The following is a 10,784-nucleotide window of genomic DNA, read 5'->3' as shown; positions in this document are numbered from 1 at the left end:
TCAACTTAAATGTTTCACAAGGACATAATGAGTAAAGGCAGGAGAAATTCTAACGTATAATAAACAGTGATCTGCTAGAGCAGAACTGATGTTTTTATGTGATGAAATAAAAACTCTGACAGGATGATATATGTTTTTGTTCAGATTTTGGGGGCTGGAGGCATAGTGATTAAAAAAATGAGCAGTAGAAGTTCAATCACACTCAGCTGCAAGAATCCAAGATGTCTGGTCCTGGCAAAAAAAAAAAATGATTTGGATCAATAGATTTTAAAGCTCTATAAATCTTCAGTGAGATAAGGTCACACAAAATGTAACTAAGACTCGAGTCCTTATAGTTAATAGTCAGAAAGCGATAGACAATAAACAATTTTCTCTTTTTCAAATAAAAAATTATTTATGTGTTGTTTTTCCTCAATGTCCCATGTGGGGCTCCATAGATGTTGCATACTACACCTGAAAGAAACTGCTGCTGTTATTATAAAACTGGCCCAAAGTGTCCAGGCTCAGTTTTGCTTTCCTGTGCAGCTGAAAAAATATGTTTCATCCAGATATTTAAAAGAGTGTACAAGGATTTTTCCGAGGATTTTGTTGAGTAAACTTGTAAATATTTGTAGATTTACATATATGGTTTGCTCTGAGACTCGGATGGACAAACAATATGGGACTTCCATCATATATAAATTAGATACGATAAGCAAATAATAGAATGTCCATCAAAAGGACAATACTGATCCAGTCTGTTTGTCAGTATACACCAGTCTAATGACAGAGAGAGTGAGTGGGGCCAATTTACAACTGCAATTAAACACACAAATGTGTTGTGTGTTTAATTGCTTAGTTGTTTCATGCTGATTAAAAGCCACAGACGTGGAAAAAAAGCTTGTGCTGTATTACACTTGTAATGAGTGGAAATGTCTCATGTACTGAATCCATGAAGAAATTCATCTGAGGTCCACTCTGGTTTCCTCTGACTTCTTTTCACTCATTACCTGTAAACGTAATCTGTCTGTGGTTAATCCCTCTTCAGCTACAGGACAATTTATGACCTTGGACACATTACTTCCTCCTATAGCAGAACTACATGTACTGTGAAAAGAGAATTTGGTTTACATGCTCTGCCTTTCAGATATTTGATTAAAGCAAAAAAAATAAAAAATGCATTTGACGTTAAAAACGTTCTCTTTGTGGTTAATTGTCTGGCTTTTTAATATATCAAAATTAGCTTTGCATTCGCAATCTATGCTTATATCAATTTTTCACAAATCTTCAGTCAGAAATACGGACGATGTTCAGTTCAACAAAAATGGTTAACGTTAGCCCGATGGTATTAGAAGCTGTTTTGCGTAATAGGATTAGCGTCAGTATTACGACACTGTGTGCAAATGCAACAGTAGCTGTGGTGTCACCACGGTTTCTCCTTGCGTCATCTGGGGGAGTTCACTTATTTATTTTGCAGACTTGTGGAAAAGCTTGTAGACTAAACCACATGAGCTCATCAGTGGGAGGGGACAGTCTTATAACTGAGCTTCCAGAGGATTTAGAAAGCGACACACACTGCGACACCTCACATACTCACACACTCACCTGCGTCAAACAGAAATGACCTTACGGTTCTGTTTGAATTGAATTGATGTAACAGTGGTATTTGATTACTGATCTGCAGATTTACTTGTTTGGATGTTTTAAAAGTGTTTTTATGAAAACTTTATGTACACTAATATAAACACAACTCTGTTCAATATGCTGATTGAAGATTAAAGAGCATGATTATTGCACGGGTGTTCCTCAGACTAGTCACAGTAAAAGGCCACTCACCATCTCGACGAGTACAACAGAGGGTTCCAGTTTACCAATATTCCACATTAATCTGATTAAGTCTATATGAAGGAGATGGGTCTCTATATATAGAGAGAGAGCCTCTAGTTCTCTATATATAAACTATAGTTCAGTGCCTAAGGAGTGTGTTTATAAGACAAAACTGCACATTTCAGAGTGGCCTCAGTCCAAGACACCCGTGCAATAATCACACACTTTAATCTGGGTACGTCTCATCTGCCAGGTGGAAGGACTACTGTTGTAAATGTGTAGTGCTCAAAGCACAGATATTAACAAATTGGTGATCCTAATTTAAGAGAAAATAAACCATGTAAGAAATCATTCATGGAAAATGGGAGTGCATTCATATTTTTGTAGTGCATAAAAACAGCACCAGCTCACAGACTGAAAAACTGATGTTGCTGCTGAAGCATCAGTGAGCCTCATCTTGACCTCTCCTGATAAAATAGTGTAGTAGAAGTAAAGTGCACACTTTCTGCACACTGGGGTATAATAGTGAGCTTCAAAAATGTATTCCCACATGTTTTCATGCTCATCCTTCACCAAAACAAAAAAGATGAAGTGTTAAGCCCATGCCTCTTGGGTTGATCTGAGGCTCTGCAGTTAATCTTGTCAACAGATCGGAGACGTGAGGACTGAGCACAGAGTGGAACTGCACCATCCACCACTAATGGGATTGGTCGGCCATCACTATTAGCCTGCTTGGAAACATACTAGGATTTAGAACCCGAGAAAGCACTCTGCCCCAGGCCATTAGCACTGCATGCTTAGAGTAGAGAGACTTCAGTTCATATCTCAGGACTTGATCTCAGACTGTCTGGCTAGTTGGATACCCCCCTTTCCCCAAGTCCTAATCGACCTGTACCACGTAAAACATACTCAAGTTATAAACTTATAAACATACATAAACAAACAGTACATATTGTTTTTAAATGACTATAATAAACAACTGAACAAAAAGTTAAACACCAAAAAAAAAAAAAAGGTAGCTCATGCAGATCAAGGTTTTGAAACAAACGTACATTTTGTAAACACTGGGTTTCTTTTGGACAAATTCACTGGATCAAAACAATATGAAACAATTCTGACTGAATCAATAAATTAAAATACAGTATCTCTTAGTTGTAGTCCACCAACATGCAGGAGTGGTGAAACAAACTCCACCCAAGCACATTTCCTGTACGTAACCTCCTGTGCTTATACTGTACATCCACGATTCCACTGTGTTGTCTGCCATTCAAGATTATACAGATAATGTGACCTGAGAAAACACATTTAGGTCATGTGTGACAAGACCCCGTCAAACACTGCAGTGCAGTGACAGTAGCTTTATTTAGCAGACACCACACCACCTTGGATTTAAACGTCTTAACTATAAGACGTTTATGAGACCTTAATGCCTCCCTCCACGCTTCATCTATGTGACTGACACTGAAGTCAAGAGTCCAGCAGACATGGGGACAGTAGAGCAGGAGCAGTGGACACTGGACAGAGAGACCTACACAGTCCAGATAAACACCTGCACTAAAACAATTTATCCTAATAAACATCCTTTTTTTATTTCATTCAAATGTATTTATGCTGTTAAGAATAGAATCTGAATGGAATAAATGGCAGATCCCAGATCTTCATGAGGCCAAAATGCTCACCACAGACAAAGAGTGTTGAAGACCACAGTGAAGGTGAATATTGTGATTAGAGTCTGAGTGAAGAGGAGGAAGAAAAGGGCCTCAGAAGAGCAGGATTAACTGATGCCGCTCTCAGGTCTACGGACGTTGTCTGAATACAGATCATCAGATGTGATCCTGAGCAGATCATAGCAGGAACAGTTGACTGTTTTTGACAATATTGTCTTATGTTCTGTGACTGCAGTGTCCAGTGTGTAAACTGGAACTGTTTTATCATGGTTTTAGTTTTTTAAATTTTAGATCAACTAAAATCTGAGGCAAAAAAAACCCCATAAACCAACAGGTTGTTTTTTTGATGACAAAATACAGTTTTCATGATATATAAAACAGCTGGAGAAACTGCAGAGCAAGGGTGTAAGAGTTGCTAAAAAAGAAATGACTCTCACTGTGCCCAAGTGTGTGAGTGCACTATTTTCTCCTCTTTTTTTTTTTTTTGTTACCTCACTTGCTATTGCCCTTTTTAGACTAATTGGATTGACTGGCCAATCAGGAAGAGGTGACTCCTAAGTCAGGGGCTTAAGCTGAGGATTTAAGTATGGAACTTTGCCCAGTAGAGTCTACAAATTTGATTTGATCCTTCAGAGGGTCTTTCTGATCACCTCATCCAGAAGGAAGGCAGCAAACCCAGGGAAGCTCAAGCACCTCCCTCCCAATCCCCTTCCGCTCGGAAATCGCCTTTCAGTACGATTAGTACTGCACCCAGTTTCTCTGCAGCTACTCACAGACAGCCGTCAAAATTTCCATCATCGAGGATCTTGAGTTTGCGGAGGCAGAGATGGGTGCCGGAGCAAGTGCAGAGGACAAAAAGTCCAAGGAGTTGGAAAAACAACTCCAGGAAGATGCTGATAAGGACTCTAAAACTGTCAAGCTATTACTGCTTGGTAAGTGTACTAAGTAGTTGTTGCACAACGTTTTTTCCATTTAGTCTAATAGTTTAATACTTCAGAAAGGTTTAATCTATTATATAATCATTAATTATTCAGTGATGTACAAACTCTGATGTTTACGTTTCTATCTGCAAACAGTCAACAGGCGAAAGTGATGGTTACACACTTACTGATCAGAATCAGAATAAAGTATTCTGATTCTGATTCTGATTAAGATTCACATGGTGGAAAAACATGACTCAGTTCTAAGAGTTTTATTCACTTTTCATTGGTTATTGAAATGTAAGTAACTGGTTTTGATGAACATTTGACAGATCAATGTAAACATTCGTAGCCTCATAACCATCAGAACATGGAAATGGATGTCTCAGTTTGAGTTTGTTGACTTGTTTGCTACATATTCCTTCAATCTTGGACATGGACCATCTGAAGTGACGTTCACCTCTCTGTGAGATTCAAGATACAGAGTGTGGAGAGGATAAATCCCGTACATTAGTTTATTATATTATAAGACTGGAGGACAGTCTAAGCTTGTGCTAAACTCAAAGGACATGAGTCAGGGTGAAGTAAGTGCAGCAGCAAACAAGAGAGATCATTTAAGGATCGAGGATCAAAATATCACTAACTATTCCAAGACTTTTATTACAGTTTATAACATTAAATAATAATTGAATAATAATTTTAACTCAAGTACTAGATTAGAATAGTTAACTTGTGCATAACGTAAATACTGCAGACTTGAGCTTGTTGCTTTTTTTTACCGTTGTGATGATATTTTTCTAAAGTACTGATCTTTCAGTAGCTGCAAACACATAGTCAAATGTAGTGAGCTTGAACCACAGCACCAACATGTTCTACATGTTAAAATTAAGAGTGACTTTTCCACTCTAATGGAAGGACACTGGCGCTTAAAAGCTCATAGTCTTTGGTCTAAATGAATCACAGCACAGAAGCGCTGTGTCAATCCAATTAGCTAACGGGTTTAGTGCAGATCCACCTGGCAGGATCTCAGTTGATCCCTCAACAAGCACATACAGTAAAAAGTTTTTATTTTGATGAGGTTATTGCTGACTTTAGTTAGATAAGTGACAAAAACAAACAAAAAGAACCATGTTATCAAATGGAGGCATGCTTAAAGGAAGGAAAAGGTCATTTGTTCTTTTGAACTAGTGATGCTTGCAATTCATAGTTAACATATAAATGGCTATTATTATTACCGTGGTAAAGGATTGTGCAGATTTTGACTTTCACATGCTGATACCGGCCTCAAACGGATTTACAGATTAGTTTCTCCTAAGAATCAGTAAACAAATAAGTAGCTTGCTGTTCCTGTTTGTTCTTATGAAAGAAGATAGAACATTTGTAGTGAGCCTAAATACTAAAAGGGTTATTTTTTAAATTGACATGTTTGCTGGTTTGCAGCTGATTTGAAGATTTATCTCCTTGTACGTAGTTAAAGCCTTAAATATAGTTTGGTAGAAATTGACTACTCTGCAAAAGTTGAGTTAGTCCTCAACTGTGATCATATTAACTGAGATGGTTTATTAAGTGTTTATTACATGCAAACCTATAAAGCTTAGGTTTGCATTAAACTTGATACTGAAAAACAGCAAAAGGATCCTAAGTGTCCGTTGTATCACCTGCAGGACAAACATAGAAGCCCCGTTTAAATCCCAGATTTAATGTCACTGCCACGGCCTAAGCACTCACAAGGTGAACGAATAACTCACAGGAGGTAATTATCTCTTGGTCACTTAATGAAAACCAATTTTAATACCGTCACAGTACCACCTTTATTAGTGCCTTTCAAAAGAGCAAAGCAAACTGATTAATATCTTACTAATGTCTGCTAACAGGGGGAAAACCAGCAGTTTCCCCTTGAAAAGGTCGAACGAGGCCACATATGAGTGAAGTCTTTGAATGGTCAGCGGTGAATCTGTAGGTGGAACGAGCAGCTGTGGTTATGACATGATAAATGAATCCCTCGGCCTGAGAAAGCTTACAGTGCTGCGGAGAAAGAGCCTGATCAGCCTGCAAGCGTTTCGTTAGCCACCACATTCAATGATGTCACTTAAATTGTACTGAATGTACATCACTGTGTACTGTGGCAAATCAGTTTTTTTAAAAGTAAGAAATAATTCTCCTCCTAACTCTAACATCCATAAACTGGTGTTTCGTGAAGAGGTCAGCGACGTCAAACAAAAAAACCTGGATCTCAGTGTCATTTGTTATGGCACGGTGTATTCAACCTGCAGATAATCTGACATGAATCACTTCTATAACACCCACAGCTTTATAGTGAAGCAAGAAAAGGGAGAGTTTTGTTGTTATGTTGCCAGGAGACTGTGTTTTTCCTCTTAGTGGAGCCTCGAGCCAGTTTTACTGTCATAAGACAACTTCACAGAACTTTATGATCTACCATCATTTCACAGACCAGCTGAATCTTTGGCTCATGAACACAAATGAATGTGAACATTATAATCTGCCCTCTTTATGCTCTCTATGCTAACTTCAGCTGCAACTCTCTGGATGGTTGTTTCACATGCATATCTTGTATAATTTTCTGTGTTTACAGTCTATTTGCGTTTCATGAACATATACTGTACATATTTGTTATGTCTAATTAGATTGAGTTTGTCATCAAGACTTGACTGTGATAATGCCTCTGTCCATGAGGTGAAGATATGAAACTTTTTAAAATATTGTATCATCACACAGCACATTGTGTAACGGCTCCTACAGACTTTCTGCTCAGTTAGATGTCAGAGAGAAACACAGCAGTGACGATGTTGGAGCTAAACTTGTTGTGTTCTCTTTCAGGCGCTGGTGAATCAGGGAAAAGCACCATTGTAAAACAAATGAAGTAAGTTGCACAATATGTTACCGTAAAATATATTGGTTAAATACTTGTATATGACTCCTCGTCACTGGTGAGGAATCAGAGAGCAGATTAGACTTCATTTAATCTCAATGGTCAAGCCCAAAGCCTGCAGGCCAAAGCCTCGCTCATCTCTGTGCGTCGCACTTGTGGTGAAGCCTGTGAAGGTCAACAGTGCAAACACCATCTCATGTCAGCACTTTTACATTGTTACAGCTCAATTAGGAAACTCACCACATGGTGGCACTGTGACACATTTTGACATGATGGAGAATCCAAACAGAGCATAAATACTACAATATTCCAGTACTTCTAGGTAGTTATTACAGCAAAATTTGACAAACACCTTCTATTCGTCCATTTTCACACAGGATTCTGCATCAAGGTGGTTACACAAAAGAGGAACAACTGGAATTTAGAGCGATCATCTATGGCAACATCCTACAGTCTGCTCTGGCCATCATCAGAGGCATGGAGATGCTGGGCATTGGTTTTGGCGCTTCCTCAGCACAGGTCTAAAACAACAAATACAGACATGATGTATTATATCAACAGCTCTGTTATTGTTGGTGCTGACGGATCTTTGCTCTGCTTGCATGCAACCATAGGAAGACGCACAGAAGTTGCAGAACTTGTCAGACTCCATCGAGGAGGGCTCAATGCCAACTGAGCTGGCTGATGTTATCCAGAAGCTGTGGAAAGACTCTGGCGTGCAGGCCGCCTTCGATAGAGCTGCTGAGTACCAGCTCAACGACTCGGCTGGATAGTGAGTCCATACTAGAACTGGTGTCATAGTGGGGTTACATGTCAAACTAATGAGTCAGCCAAGTGTTCATAGGTAAAGCCTGTTTGACTGTTTGCTCTGCCATCACCAGCTACCTCAATGAAATGGACCGAATCTGCAAGCCAGATTACCTGCCCACTGAGCAGGACGTGCTGCGATCTCGAGTCAAAACAACTGGTATCATCGAAGAACAGTTCTCCTGCAAAGAGTTGCACTTCAGGTAAGACACAGGAGGCACCTGAACAAAAGTCTGACAAAAGCAAATACTAACCTAGCCTTTTATGGCACTGTGACGTCCAGGAGAGGCTATCGCACTGAGTTTGTTCTCTCTGACCTTCTGTGGTGAACAGGATGTTTGACGTGGGTGGACAGAGATCAGAGAGAAAGAAGTGGATCCATTGTTTTGAGGGTGTGACCTGCATCATTTTCTGTGGAGCTCTCAGTGCATATGACATGGTGCTAGTAGAGGACGATGAAGTGGTGAGTTGGGAGCCAACTATCTGCCATCTATTTAAGACTGACTTATAATGTCACCTGGAAGCTCACCCGGTTCAATTCTGACCTTACAGAACCGCATGCACGAGTCCCTCCATCTATTCAACAGTATCTGCAACCACAGATTCTTTGCACTGACCTCCATCGTGCTTTTCCTCAACAAGAAGGATCTGTTTGAGGAGAAGATCAAAAAAGTCCATCTGAGCATCTGCTTCCCAGATTACGATGGTAAGATCAACCAGAGCAGATCCATGAAGCAGCAGGAGTGAATTGCTTGCTTTATGTAAATTAAGTGATTTAATCAAACTTAAGTCATGTCAATTTAATGACAAGGGTTTTGGTTTGATTTCTTTAAGGTTCCAACACGTATGAGGATGCCAGCAACTACATCAAGGCACAGTTCCTGGAGCTGAACATGAAGAAGGGCGTGAAAGAAATCTACTCCCACTTGACCTGTGCCACGGACACAAAGAACGTTGAGATCGTGTTCAACGCTGTGACAGACATCATCATCAAAGAAAACCTTAAAGATTGCGGTCTTTTCTAAGCAGCAGCACGATGAAAAGAGGTGAGCAGTGATCACGCCATCAGCACAGTAATACGGTCTCGCTTCATCCGACCTTGCAGTTTTGCAGTGCAATTTAGGTTGTTTACTGAAAATAAATTTCCCTTTTTCCTTTCCTAAATGAGATATATGGCCATAACATAAGTGAACACTAACTAACTAAGACAGCTGATGACTGCAGAATCAAATAAGTTACTCAAAAAGCTGCGGAATGAGTTGCTGTGTCATTTTACTGTTTAACCAGTAGGAGGGTTTACTGGCAGAAATGGATTAGTATGCCTCTATAAGTGCTTCATTGCTTTAAAATGTCTATTGTTTGGTTTTTCAAGCCTTAGAATAAACCTCTTAAATGACATAGACATTAGATGTCACTAAACCTGAAGCCACGATTTACTCTTTAACAGGGTGCTGTATATTCATTTGTGCATGATGTAAAGCGATCACTGAATGTCTGATTTCTTGTTTTTGCTGCAGAACGTCCTTTCCTACCTTAACCCCTCAAATATCGGCATCGACTGAGAAGTGTACTGATGGAGCATAGAGGATCCTCCATTTGCTGCATTTATGCCATCACTCTCACGCCACGTCCTCGACTGCTCCTCACCATCTCCATCACCAGCTCCTCCCTACAACACAGTGCATGTCCAGCTGGGCTGAAACAACTATGAAGTCACTGTATCGTTGCTGTGGACAGACCGCTTTCTACAAGAAGTACAGTATTTATGCAACAGCAGAAGCTGCTGGTTTGAAAGAATCCAGATGAAATAGTTGCTTGTTTGATCCTCATTGCTTCCCTTTGACTACTGTTTCGTGAGTTAATATTTATTATGAAAATCCAAGCCGTAAAATGAATAAAACAATAAAAAAGGGGGGGAAATATTAATATTGTGAATAGCAACATGCAACCTTGTTTTTGTTTTTGAGTACACTAGTCTCTGTGGTCTTGTGATGTTGTGCAAGTGTAAAAAGTATTAAGGTATTTTCCCCAGCACTTGCAAAATATCAAGATGACAAACAAAATTGTACATGTATCTACTTTAAATAGTGTTAATTTATTAAATTCACTCAACATTTAAATGTGATGAATTACTTTCAGAAGGTCAAACATGGTAGAGGAACTTTGTATATAAGAGTAGATAATTCCTTCTATTTTGAATGATAAAGCTATGATTAAATACATAAAAGAAAGACTAGTGGGAAGATGCTTTATTATGACAATGGAATGGAAATCTACCGAGTTTGTCCTTTCTTATGAAAAGTAGAAGCATGAAATAAAGATGCATCAACTTCACTTCTCTGTGTCTCTGTCATTCAGAAAGTAATGCATATTAAATTAGAGAAACAGGCCAGTCAGCATCAACTGACTCACTGCCCTCAGCTGTGACTCACTTGGAACAATGCTGCAGTTACATAATTTCCCTGTTGTGGTCAGAGGGGAAACCAGCCTGTGGAAATTCATTAGCAACAAACCGACTGAGGGAGCAAAACAAATAAAAGCAGCGATTCATATGCATGTTGAGAATTCCTGTCAAATTGTTTTGAGAATGAGAGTGGAGCTGACATGATATCATGTAAGTTTTTGTCCAAGTTAAAGCTGCATATTCTTCTTCTTCTCCTACTGCTTTAACCTCCACATGAGGGTTGTGGGGAG

At 39.3% G+C, this 10,784-nt stretch overlaps 1 protein-coding gene across 1 annotated transcript; it reads left to right on the top strand.

The window, feature by feature from the left end:
- The first annotated feature begins 4,095 nt into the window (after positions 1-4,095).
- On the top strand, positions 4,096-10,424 carry gnat2 (guanine nucleotide binding protein (G protein), alpha transducing activity polypeptide 2). The gene is made up of 9 exons (XM_044037903.1): positions 4,096-4,405; positions 7,232-7,274; positions 7,661-7,802; positions 7,898-8,055; positions 8,165-8,293; positions 8,424-8,553; positions 8,643-8,796; positions 8,925-9,136; positions 9,608-10,424. The coding sequence occupies exons 1-8, from the start codon at positions 4,300-4,302 to the stop codon at positions 9,113-9,115; spliced, it is 1,053 nt and encodes a 350-aa protein (XP_043893838.1). The 5' UTR covers positions 4,096-4,299; the 3' UTR covers positions 9,116-9,136; positions 9,608-10,424.
- The last annotated feature ends 360 nt before the right edge of the window (positions 10,425-10,784 follow it).

The sequence above is a fragment of the Solea senegalensis genome, linkage group LG11, assembly GCF_019176455.1.
Source record: "Solea senegalensis isolate Sse05_10M linkage group LG11, IFAPA_SoseM_1, whole genome shotgun sequence".
In the NCBI taxonomy this organism is placed as follows: Eukaryota; Metazoa; Chordata; class Actinopteri; order Pleuronectiformes; family Soleidae; genus Solea; species Solea senegalensis.
This window is presented reverse-complemented; position numbering and strand designations above follow the sequence as displayed.